The following is a 13885-nucleotide window of genomic DNA, read 5'->3' as shown; positions in this document are numbered from 1 at the left end:
AATAGTAGAATGAATCACACATTATTACCCTGTGTACATATATAACTATATGATTGGTAGGAGCCTACATTATGTATAACCAGAAGAATGAGAAATTATACTCTATTACATATGATGCATCAAAGTGCATTCTACTGTCATGTATGACTAATTAAAACAAATAAAAATAATTAAAAAAAAATCCAAAAAAATTCCTCCTTACTGGATATTTTGGCTAGTTCCAATTTTTTCATACCTCTTTTTTTATATTACTTAGGATAACATTCTAGAGGGTCCATGCAGATCAGCAGGTAAACACAGTTGAGGGTTTCTGATACACATTGCTCTGTGCTCCCTGGCCAACATTCCATTTCACGGACTCCTAAACCTCCATTAATTTAAAAATTCATTTGTCCGACAGTAATATCTATGTGTATTTCTTAGATTGGAGCTGAGTTTGAAAACTGATCATTTACATACTTCACACTACTTTAGCAAAATTCCTCCTGACATCTTTGGTTTTTAATTTTTTGCTTTGTGAAATATTTGAAAATCTTTCAAATGCATGGAATGTATAGAAAAACATAACAAATATTTACTCCTTGAAGCAGTCAAAAAGCTCTATTAAAACTCAACCTTTGGTTATAGTCACTTCAGAATTTTTTAAAAAGGAAATGTTACAGATAAAGTAGGAGTCCTGGATTTACCTCCTTCTGATTTCATGTTCTCCCTCTTTTCCTTCCTCCCAGAGTTAACCAAGGTCCTGAATTTGGTGTTTATACATTCCCTTGCATATTTTTGTACTTTTACTTTGTGTGTGCATTATTAACATACAAGTTTGCTAAAGTCAATATATATTTTATATGCCTATGTATCCAATTGTGGTTTGTTTATCTCTACCTTGTATCTATGATATTTACCTATGTGAATAAATGTTTATCATCATTGCCATGTATAATTCTACAATATGAGTATGATACAACACTAAATTTTCCTATTTAGCCTACTGATTATATTTATTGGTTAATTTCAGTTATTTGTTATATAATATGAAATATATAACATATGTAAAACAATTACATTTGCATATAATTTATACCTGAACACAAACTTTATAGATATAAAGAAATGATGTAAGATGAACACACACACATATGTACATTTCCTAAAATGCAATTCATAGTAATTATCACTGGTTTTAAATACAATAGCTGTACTTTGTAATTTAAAATTAGATTTTGCAGCTCTTCATTTATTTTCTGTATCAGTGTTTTTATGTCTTGTCTCTTATTTTGCTTTTCTAATTTTATTTGTATGCACTTTTTGTCTTTTATTGATTTATGTTCTTAAAGTTTGTCTTTTTCTACTAGAAAAGATTTAGTGCTTGGATTTTACTTACCAAATCACTTGTTTCTGCTTTCCACATTACTAATTTTCATGTATTTTTATTAATCTCTAACTTCTAATTATGCTCATTTTATTATTTTCATGATGACTTCTTAAGGCAATTTATTTTAGTTTTCACTTATTTGATAATGAAAGCAATCAATGCTATGAATTTGCCTCAGATTACTGCTTTTGTTATAACTCTGATTTCAATGAAATGTCTTTATCATTATTATTATTTAAGTTGTCTGAATTCACAGTTTTAACTTATAATTTTCTGCATTTTTATTTAGGATGGTAAACCCAGCCACCATTGGGCTTGTTAATGTGTTTATTTGGGTTTAGAAATTGTTGCTTCTACTTTTATTATTGAATGCAAATGTTATTATATAAAATTTTGTCTGAGGAAAAGGCATCTATACTTTTTACATGTGTATGAAAAAAATCAATGAAATAATCTTTGCACTTATGTGTTGTTAGACTTTTAAATAGATACTCTAAGAATTTTGGCAAAGAACACTTATTTCAATAGTTTTGTATTAAATTAATGTTATCAATTATAAAATTAATATCTTTTTATCATCCTTATTTTATGCTCTTTCTGTAAAAGACTGAGAGGAATATTAAAATATTATGTTTTTATTGTGTCCATTTCCTGTGGTATTGCCAGAAGTTATTGCTATGTAGTGTTATGAAAATAACATATGCACATCGCAACAAAAGAAAATTAAAAGATGCCAATTAATTTAACACATTTCAATTTCCCTTCTGTTAACGTATTATCATTAACAGTTCCTTTTACATCCTTCCAGAAGCATTTTGTGCATACTTCCATACAATAGAGCCATACTATTTTAACACAAAAGAGTACATACATAGAATCTTTTGCACATAGTTTTTTTTCTCATAGGTTTTTGTTTTTGTTTTTTGCAGTGCTGGGAATCAAACTCAGAGGCTCATTCTTGATGGGCAAGCATTTGGCCACTGAGCTATATCCCCGGGCCTCATGAGACATCTTTCTTTATTTTTCCACATTTTTCAAAATAACAACAGAAGTTTTTAATGTAGAGATGTACCATAATTTCTCAAAGAAGATTATTTTGGCGGGTATGTAGGTTGTGTTTTGTTTGTCATTATGAACATTGTTGCAGCACAAATCATTGGGTTTATATTAGAGTCTACAGAACTGAAATGAATGCATCGAAAGCTATATCCATGTTAAATTGACAGGTCACACTTCAAAGTAATTATGACAATGTAATTTCCAATTAATAATGGGTGTCTATTATTAAGCCTTTAAATACTTGCTAATGTGATAGACAAAAAGGCAAAGCTGAACATGTTTTACCCTCCTTGCGGAGCTTTTATAGTTATTCTGTAAGACTGCCTATGTATTTCCTTTCCCTATTAATCTAATAAGATCTTCTTGCTGTCTTTCTTATTGATTTGTGTGGGCTTTTAAAGACATTAATGGAGTCAGCTTTTATATGTGGGATGTTAAGTTACTTAGAATGTAGTGATTTATGATTGCTAATTCTTTTTTAAAAATACCTTTATTTAATTTATTTATTTACATGTGGTGCTGAAGACTGAACCCAGTGCCTCACACATGCCAGGCAAGTGCTCTACCACGGAGCTACAACTGCAGCCTTGACTGTTAATTCTGAGATGAGGTTTATAATTTTGATTAATTTCTAATTTCTATTTTAGTTTTAAATTTTTCTTTAGCCTTAAAGTATCTACTATTGGATTTTAATATTATAACACCTCATTAGTTTTTGTCTTTCATTCTTGTCCTGTGGCCAACCTTTCACAATGCACCTTCCTTAGTAAGTTTGTTGTAATAAAGTAGGTTTAACTAAAGCATTATTGTAATTGTTAATTCATAAGTTATTTTTTTAGCATTTTATTTGTTTCATAAGCTCTAACAACAATTAATTGAATTTTAACTCTATGTTTTGTGGGTCTTACTACTTGAGTTCATTTTTCCACTCCCAATTTTGATTATTCTAGAGTGCTTTAAGTAACATTTTATTGAATTAGGGGATAATAAAAAGAGCTGATAAACTAAGAGCCTTACATGTATTAACTTATTTACTATTTTAACAATTCCATGAAGTAGATGCTGTTATTAACCCTATTTTATTTTCTTTAGATGAAGATGCAGAAATCTAGAGATGGAGTAATTTGTCTTAAGTAACTCAGCTGGCAGTTGCTATTTGCTTCATAGATCCATGATTCAATCATGCCCTCACCTTTTTGAAGATATTGTCCTAGAGGGGAAGTGGGGGATGTAGTTGGTGAGTCCTCTTGTTTTTGAAAATGACTTTAGGTTATTCTTGTAGATAAAGTAGAATATGACTGTGTATAAAATCATTGGTTCACATTTTTCCATTTCTAACTTGTAGTATATTAGTTTATTTCCATCTACCATTTAGTGTTATTAATGCGATGTTTGAAAATTTTCTTCTTTGTGATTAATCTGTACTTTTCTGTCTGGATATTTGTGGATGCCATATCCTTCTAATTCATACATTTTACTCTTATTTTTAGCTTTTCTCATATCATTGATGTGCCTGGATTTAATAAAAAAACATTTTAATGCAATATTTATTTATTTAATCAAAGTATAATATAGAATTAAAAAGTCAGTACTTAAAGAGCAGGTAATAAAAATAAATTCCTGAAAGGTGACCACTTTTAATTCTTTCTAAAAGAGATTATTCTAGTCAGTAGCTTATTTCTAAATAAAATGTATTATTTCTATTTCTTAATTTATATTAACAACATATTACTACTATTATAGAGTAATTAACATGATCCAGACCTTCTTATCTCCTTCATGAATTAACTCATTTTAGCTTCTCAACAACTGTGTGAATTAGATTCCTGTTATTTTACATTTAAGGAAATGAGAATAGAGAAGTAAATGAACTTGCTCTAGGTCACATGAAAGTAATGAAACTAGCCAGAATTTGAGTCTGGGTCTACTTGGTTCTGTCATAAACGATACAGAATTGGCTCAATTATACTGCTATTCTACTTTCTATCATTATCTATCATGTATCTACCAATGTGTGTATGACTCTACTATTGTTGACTGCTTTATATCCTTAATTTTTTTTACAACCTACTTTAATTCAATATTGGACCACTTCATGTAAAATGTAGAAGGCTCATTGTATTGCTGCTACATTTACCAACTCCTCCATCCTCTGTGGTATAGATTATCATGTATTACATCAGCATATGGCATGAAACACCACAACATAGCACTCATCTTCGGTCTGAAGAACTTCCTTTAGCAATGCTTGCAGAGCAGGTATGCTCATAATGAGCCTGTTTTATCAGAAAATGTCTTTATTTTATCTTTATTATTGATTATCTTATCTTTATTCTTTTATCTTTAGTCTCCATTTTCTCTGAGAAGTCTCTTATCATTCAAATCTTAATTCCCTTATTACTTTTCTGTGCCTGCTTTGAATATGTTTTCTTATCTTTGATTTTTATGACTTTTGTCATAACACTGTTTAGGTGTAATATTCTGTTATTTATTCCACTTGGAGTTTACTGAACTTTTTGAATCTATAACTGTCTATCTGTGAATGAATTAGGAAAAATTTTCACCATTATTTCAAAGTTCACCAAGTTTTTTTTAATTTTTAATTTTTAATTTTATTTGATCTAATTAGTTGTACATGACAGTAGGATGCACTTATACATTTTGATAGATCATATATAAATAGAGTATAATTTCTCATTTTTCTGATTGTATATATTATAGAATCACATCGGTTATGCAGTCATACATGTACATGAGGTAATAATGTCTGTTTCAATCTACTATCCTTCCTTCACCCATACCTCTTCCCCTCTCTTTACTCCCCTCTACCTAATATAAAGTAATTCTATTCTTCCCTATTTCCCCTTTTTATCATTTAAACCTGCTGTTAAATTTATTCAGTGGATTTTGGATTACAAAATTAAACAGAATTTCCATTTCACTCTGTATCTGTATTATTTCTATTTTTCTTTTGAGATTTGCTATCTTCTCATTTATTAGAGTACATTTTCCTTTCTGTCCTGCAGTGTGACTCTAATAACCTCTAAAGCATTTACCCACTCAGTCTACCATAAGAATTTTCTCATAGCTTGTTTCTACTAATTGCACCCCCCCAGTATGGGTTACATTCTCTTATTTTTTCATGTCCAGTAAATTTTTATTGTGCCTGAATATTGTGAATGGTATATTGTTTTAAGAGTTAGGAAGCTTGGCTGGAATCAAATTCAAAATGGAAATCTCCATTCACTTCATTTAACCTTAGATGAGATTCTTGAAGTCTTTTCCATGCATTTTAGTTCAAATATTGGCCAGAGATATGGACAGATTTCATGATTAGAATTCGGGGATTTTCCAGTCTCTCTCCTTTCTGGTATTTCCCTTTGACATACACACATTTACTTTCCAGCTGTTGCCAATGTCCCAGGTTCTGTCTTCTGATTTTTCTGGATAGTAAGACTACTATTGTCTATTGGAGTCTTAGAATGCTTTTGCCTTCAGGTTAAAAGTCTTTTAATAAAGGAAGCTGATGCAGTGTATTATTTTATACCAAGTGTTCAAGTGCTGACTCCCCACCACACACTATCTATCTGCCTGCTCTTGTGCACTCTTCAGGGTCTTTAGATAGGCATTTAAAAAAATATTTTGTCCAGATTTTGTAATCTGTGAGAAGATTGGCCCATTAGGTGTTACTCAGCCATTATTAGAAACAGAACCAGATATTGTGAATCATATCTGAATGGAATCTTAACTTTACTTATTGGAGATTGTTCTCTTTACAGATACAATGTCCTCATACATATATTCATTTCCAAAGATTTCTATTGTTTCTTCATAGTCACGTTTTGAGTAGTGGGAGCATTTCTTCTGAATGTGATTCTCGAAATGCTCAGTCTTTTTGTGGTAATTTTTCTTGTGTTTATTCATGGCATAAGGAGTAAGTGAAAGTTTGTCATGTTCAATTTGATAAATGAGATTCATTTGGAAATTATGACCTCAGTGTGTTCATATGTTTCTTTAGTAAACATCTCTCTTTAATCTCTAGATGATTCTTCCTCTAGAATTGTCTGCAACTTCTTTCACCATATATGCCACACATTCCTCAGGGCTTCTAGAATGTAGATGATGTACCTTGATCCTTTAAATAACACTTGTAATTATTTCCCTCTTCTCTTTATGTTACCGTGTCATTTCAGTGATAAGTTATCAGGGGTGAAGGGAGGATAGTAGTACATCTGGGGATTTGCGTCTCCATTTTCTATAAGAAGTCGTCTTGCTTGAATTCGCTTAAAAAGGGCTGAAGAACACTTTTTCTGCCAATATTCAGGGTACTTTGCATGAGTAGAGCCCATACAGTGTTAAAGTGATTTGCAACTAAATTTTAAAGATATTTGAAGAGATTATCATGTGCCTGTGCATTTGTGTATAGTGCGTGTAATGTATGTCTTCAAACAAGGTACTCTTATCTCTCATGGTTTTGTGGACTAGCTAGCTCAGCTGTGTGACTGACACTTGGATTTTGGCATCTGGAGTAGAATCATTTGAAAGGTTGACTGGGCTGGACATCATCCACGGCTTATTCACATGGGAGGCATTCAGGGCTGTCCACCAAAGTGTCTGCATGTATCATTCCCATGTAGCTTGGGGTTCTCACAACATGGGGTCTGGGTTTCCAGCAGGACTATTTCAAGAAGGGACTTCCCAAGAGCCAGGAAGGGGCAGGTAAGCTAAGGGTTATGCCCTGATACTAAGACAGCATCACTTCTGCCATGTTTTGTTCATCAAAATAATCCATGTGCCTTTACATATCAAATGAAGTTATCTATCAGACTTTTAGTTAAAATGCAGATAGGATGTGTACATATTATATATATAAGTAATTACACATATATAGTCATTTTCCTCATTAATTCAACTATTTTTTCACATTTGATCTCCTTTCTTTTTGTAAGCTAACATCTTTTTGAAAGTAATAAAATCTCATTTGTTGCCTAGATTTTCTCCACTAGGCTAACCTTTACTTTATCTCACTTTACTCTCTCAATTTGAGGTTGAATGTAGATCAGTAATTTTTGCCTAACTTCCTAAATAATTTTTTGGCATAATTGGGATGCTTACACGATATCAGTAGACCTCTTAATTGAATGTCAAGGAAGGCAGTTTCTATTGGCAAGGGGACCTCCAGCTTCATTGAGAAGCATTCAATTAGATGGAAAACAGATGCTTATTTTTGTCTTATAAACCTCAATGCAGGTTATGTGGTAATTACTTCAAAGAGCAGGATAACAATTTATGTAATCAGCAGGACCCTATAATTACTAATGCAAAATTTCTAAATAGCATTTAGCAAAATGAGGCCTATACATACACTTCGTAATGGAAAAGATGTGTTTGACACCACAGTAAATTAAATTAAAAATTTGCATATTTTCTTCCAAGAAATGCACTAGCTTCATCTGCTCTATTTTGCTTGACTAATCTCTGCCTCCTTCTAGCTCCATTACAGGAACATGGAAATGCTGAATCACTATAATAACTGCATGAGAGAATTAAGTCCAGGAGTAAAGAGAGGCTTCCTCCTCTGTTGACGGAGAGGATGGAACACCCTTCTAAGAGGAGATCTGGGAGTCACACCTAGGCAACTTGTTTCCACTGAGAGTTTAAGATCAAGGTCATACAAAGTTTAGAATGTAAGTGCTGGTGGAAAACTTAAAAAATTATCTGCACTTGTCTTTCATCAGGTTAAAGGGAACTGGTAAAAAGATATGCCTGTGTAGTGCCAAGCAGTTGGTAGTAGGAGTAGGGAAACACTCACCTAGTTAGTCCTATCTGACATCCATTCAGGTACAGTAGTCAGACATCCAAGGTGCTAGACATCCAAGGACTCCATTAGCCCTAGGGATAGGGCACCTTTTTCCTGGTATTTTAAAATTCACATGTATGTTTGCATTGCAACTAGGCTTTTAAATCTCAAATGATGCACAAGTGTAAGGTATCTCCTGGAGATAATTCAAGCTTTCTACATATTTAAGAAAGTTAAATGCCAGTTGTTTACATTCTTTTTCTGAAAGATCATGAATGCAGTCATTCCCCCTTGATGACTTCTTACCTATAGTTCCTGAAGTCAGGTCGAGAGGGTTACTAGTTTCCTCTTCAAAGCTCTGGACCTAAGACATCAAATTGCAACAATCTCATTAGAATTTTTTTCATAAAAATTCACTTCATTTAGTCAATGTATAATGAGTGACTACTGGCAACCAGTAAGCAAGATAAACACGAGTTCCTGATCTCAAATAGCTTACAGTCTGCTGGGAGGAGGTGGCAAGGACAAAGTACCCATGATAAAGATTAAAGAGTTTGGGAGAAGGGAAGGAGGTAAGAATACGTGATTCTTCTTGGGAGATGTGAATTTGAACTAAATTCACATAATAATATTATTACGACTTTTTTTTGCTATCAAGAACACATTAAATATATTTAGAGGGAGTAAGTTAATTTGGCTTGCTAAACTTATGGAAAGTAATTAAAAAAATTCAAGTGCTATATAGTACCTAGACAGATCAAAGAAAATTTAGTTTCCGAATCGATAGAGCTGGCTTTATTTTTTTGATATGTATTAGAAATTAATAATAATACTCTATCAATGAGAATAAAGCTATTGTTAAAATAAAATATTAAAGAATACTTTAAAAATCGTAAAGCAGCTCATTATAGAAACATGATGGAAAAAAGTTAGACAGTGTAAGGAAACAGTTACTGCTAACATCTTGGAGTGTTTCTTCGCAGGTTTTCTTTTTCATACATTTATCCTGCATATAATGAGGTAGTCAAATTTTTTCATTCAAAATTTGGAAGGGAAACTTTTCTCCCACATCATAAAATTTCTTTGAAAGCACCATTTTCATGACTGCCTGGTAGGCCATACTTTGAATGTACATTAGTTTACATAACAACTCTCCAACTGTTGGAATGTTATAAAAATTTTGCAAGTAGAAATAATGCTGAGTCGAATATCTTTGTTCATGTATCTATTTCTACATGTCATTTTATTTATTGGAGATTGACGTCTGAATGTTGAAAGCTGAATCAAAAGATATAAACATTTTAAACATTGTGGTTATATGACCAAAACAAGAACTCGGGACTAAAGATATTTTGAGTACATTTTTATGTCTTTGTGGGGCAGGGAGGGCTGGTGATAGACATATTTACTTGACTAAATCCTATTTATCTTTTAATATTTTATTAAGCCTTATTTCCCACAATTTTCATGATACTCCTAGACCCCTGACTGGTTAAGAATCCCTTCAATTGCTGCCTGGATACGCCAAAACAAGTCTGCGGAGTGTCTTAAAAGTATGTCTGCCACCTTCCCACCATGTTACTAATTTCTGTGCCCACCCCTGACACTTCTCTGGAGCTCCTTTCTAAGCAGATTCTGTTACCAATTCTGTTCTGGCCTGTCTGTGGCTGGCACACAGAAGGCTCAGTGAAGATGTGACCCCACCTGGGGATTATATGTCTAGAGGAAAGTGGAAAGGTGTATGTATTTTGGGGGTGGGGGACTGAGAAGTACAGGTGGAAATCTAAATGAGAGTGAAAATTAGTGTGACCGAAGGTAACATGAAGAAGCAGGGAGTGTGTGTGAAATAGGGTTGAGCCACAGGAATACCAACAAACCCCAAAGCAAACAAAACTAATCCCCTAACATCAAAACCCACCTGGTTCTACTGCTTTGCCCTTGGCACTACAGTAGGCATGGCAGAGGAAACATTTCCAAGACACATCATCCCCTGGTCTCCAAGCTGCTGAGAGGTCAGAGCTGGAGGGGTCACTGACTCATGCACAATCTCTTACAAAACAAGCTGTGAGGACACAGCAGGGGAATTGTCAGGGCAGGTTTCACTGAGAGGGAATAGTTGCTCTGACCCTCAAAGGTGAAGCAGGTGAAGCTACCGGACAAAGCCTACTGAGATGCATCGTAAAACATTGAGCTCAAGCAACTCATGGATTAATCTGTGAGCAAGACAAAGAAAGGAAGAGAAGAAAGTTCATTTCGTACTAGATTATTTCTGACTCAAGCAAGTAGAATGGCTTTAAATATCTTAGACTAAACGGGATTTGGAATAATAAGATACACCATTGACAAGCCGAAAGATAGGTGAGAGATGGAAGGTAGGTTATTTCCCATAGGATGCAAGCATGTCGGTACAACACTGACCTCTTCCATTTCAAAGGAGTCTGGTCCTTTACCCGCAAGATGAGACATGCTCCTGAGCTTGTTAATGTGAATCAAGTTCTCCTTCCGAGCTCTGTCCCTGACTGACCCCTCAGACATGTAGGAAGGGGAAGCCTGCTTGGCCAGCATGAACGAGCAAGGCCACTGCTTGCCCAGAAGAGCTTGGGGAGCGTGACAAGGGGTCAAGTCGTCACAGGCTTGGGCAGACCAATGCTCTGCCAAAGGAGACAAATGGCTTTGGTTGTGGCAGATTGCGGCTGCTGGTAACTCTGTCCCACACTCCCATGGTTTGGCAGAAGGGATGAAAAATCTGTCTTTCATCTCGAATGATTCAGATGCTTCTGGGTCACAATTCCTCTGGATGTTCCATCTTGAAGCTCTCCGTAAAAATTTACTAGTGCTTCTTGGATGCTCTTTGGCCTCACTCACTCCGGTTCTTTGCACCCTGTCTCCTCCAGCTTTCTCTTCTACTTGGCTCTGTAGGATGTTAACATCATTCAGCAGAGATGAGAAGGCATTGGTTACGTGGTCCAGGATTTCCAGCTGTCGGAAACGGCCTGGAGAACACAAGAAATGCAAAAGTTTTACACTGAGTTTTCTCAATGAAACTGCAGTGGATGGTGTAGTCAAAACTGAAAAGCTGGTTACAATATAATTTTCAAGATGGAGAGGACTCTTATTTTTTGGGGGGCGTGTACTGGAGATTGAACTCAGGGGCATTTGACCACTGAAGCACATCCCCAGACCTATTGTATTTTATTTAGAGACAGGGTCTCAGTGAATTGCTTAGTGCTCACTTTTGCGGAGGCTGACTTTGAACTTGCGATCCTCCTGCCTCAGCCTCCAGAGCTGCTGAGATTAGAGGTGTGTACCACCACGCCCAACAACTTCAAACTATTGAAACTAAATTTTTTGCACATACCTTTGCTCACATGGAGATGATTCCCCAGTGTAATAAGAAATCCCTGTGCTTTGGAGAAAGTCAATACTTCTTAAATGTAGCTGAATATACATAGCTATATGGATTCATATATGCCCTCATTTTTAGATGTTAATCTGCTAAAAACGACGGATGTGTATGAGTCTATATATTTATATGTATTAAACGAAGTGTAAAACAATGAACCCAGCTCCTTCAACATGACACAGCCTGAGTATTCTTCCCACAGATTCATGGGGTAGATATTTCATCATGACCTCCATCTTCTCCAGCACCAGAGAGATGGAATGGTCCTTGCATATGTAGCCAGAAAGTTTGGCTTCAAGTCTCAGGAAAACCATTGCTGGAAATTCAATCCCGGACTATATGAATGAATAGATATATAGTGCTAAGCTCTATGCCAGACATAGTAAATGGTCAGTTTTTTTTAATCTTGTAATCATGACTGTCTTATGTATGTTTCATATTTGCTGTGAGCATCAAAAAAAGTTGCAAAAACACACTGTTATATAAATATCAACTGTTAAATGATTTAGAATGTGCAAGACAGGAAGAAAATATATTTTCTTCAGTCTTTCAAGAGAAAGAAGTCATGAATGTGAAAACGCATTTGTCCTTCCAAACAAACCGGCTCATCTTGTCAGCCTTTCTGGATGACCTGGCTTCAATATTCAGATGACATTTGCAAGTATTGACTTAGCACAGGGAGAGACCTAATATACTAAGGGTTAATTTTGAGATGCCTTACCAGTTTGAAAAAATGGTGAAAAAATATTTTTGTTATTTGAAGATAATAAAGCCACAGTAATGGAAACAGAACGCTGTGTATTTCACAGTCTCCTTTTAACCCTAGTGACAGCATGCAGGGTTGCAGAGCCCAGCAAGGGTCAAGGACCACATAGGAGGGGAAGATACTAAACTTTGCACTGTTTTTTGCGCCGTCAGAGCAATGATGCTGACTCTTCCCTGTGCATGTCTTTACACTTATCTGCTTCTTTCACCAGAAAGGAGAAGATATTAACTAATCATCCTCCAAAAGGTTTGAGGGATTTCCCACAGAGGACTGTGTTATTCTTTCAAGACCTATAGGGTTTGGGATGTTTCAGAATAATTCTGATTAAATTCCTCCCTCCAAGTTAAGCTTTAGTTGAAACCAAATCTCTTTTATGAGCCCAAGGGTATGATTGGAGCGTAATTCAGCTTTTATGATTGTCTTCTATCCACCCCATAGCAGGTTTTTATACTTAGACTAAGACAAAGCCTATCAGACTAATTGGTTCAGTCAATTCAGAGAACACAATAGTCCAAAGAGTTGAATGAGTATCTTATTTTTGCCTTTGGGTAGATTGAACAATGGACGAATTGCTTTTCATCCTCAAGTTTGAACCTTTTGTACTGACTTTGAATGAGACATACTTCTCCAATCTATCTTTCTAACAGCCAACTAATTTTGTTATTGCTAGTTTTACATTTGACCTTCTCAGCATTCTTGAATCAAAAGTGTTATTGTTAAGTGTTAAGTAGTGGAAATAAGAGGCCAGCCATTACAGGATTAGGGACAAACTCCTAGTTCCTCTAAAATCCATGTGTCAATTTCATTTGTAAAGTGTTTCCTTCGCAGATCAGCTCAGACACTACTCGGGTGTTAGTAAATGTCCTTATTTTCCTCAAAATATTGAATCGATCAAGGATCTTACATCTCTGTGGGGTTTAGAAGAGGAGACAACAAACAACAATATTAATTGCTTTTAAAAATAAAGAAACTTCACATCATGTTCAGGTTGATATACGACTCTCTTATAAAAACCCCGTTACATAAATTTGGAGAACCGTTTCATCTACATGGAAATGAAAGTGGAAAAATAAAATGAGAAATTCACATGAGGTCTTGATTTCAGATAATTAGGTGATAAAAACACTTCAGCTCCTTTGACTTTCCTTTCAGTGAATTTATTTATTTAAAATAATTTATTTCAGAACAGAGCTTTGCCATTTTCCCCATCTAGAATCACTCAAGCTCTGTTCCATGGAGATATCCTTTGTTGCTCCAAAAGGGGGTTCTAATTCAAATGATTTTGAAAATGCTGCATTTCTCCTTTAGGACACTGAAAATACACCTTTCATATTGCATCAATCCTGTAGTAAATAAACTACTAGATATCCTCACTCCAAATTATTCAAGCATATAGTACACGTGCCTGAAGAACATCCTTAGTAATATCCTAAAGAAAAGTGTTCCACTGATGACCAGTTGGAGAAATAGAACAGTATGTACACTAAC

General features: G+C 34.7%; 1 protein-coding gene across 7 annotated transcripts in view; it reads right to left on the bottom strand.

The window, feature by feature from the left end:
• The window catches only part of ITPRID1 (ITPR interacting domain containing 1), a 134279-nt gene that overhangs the window by 55828 nt on the left and 64566 nt on the right, over nt 1–13885 (bottom strand). For all 7 annotated transcript variants that reach the window (XM_079149861.1, XM_079149866.1, XM_079149865.1 and 4 more), the window contains 2 exons: nt 10647–11221; nt 8535–8592 (listed from right to left, as the gene is read on the bottom strand). In XM_079149861.1, the coding sequence (XP_079005987.1) occupies nt 8535–8592; nt 10647–11221 (633 nt within the window). The remainder of the gene's footprint in view (nt 1–8534; nt 8593–10646; nt 11222–13885) is intronic.

Source organism: Sciurus vulgaris, assembly GCF_902686455.1.
Source record: "Sciurus vulgaris genome assembly, chromosome: 8".
Taxonomy (NCBI): Eukaryota; Metazoa; Chordata; class Mammalia; order Rodentia; family Sciuridae; genus Sciurus; species Sciurus vulgaris.
Note: the sequence above shows the minus strand (reverse complement) of the source record. Positions and strands in the feature narration are given on the sequence as shown.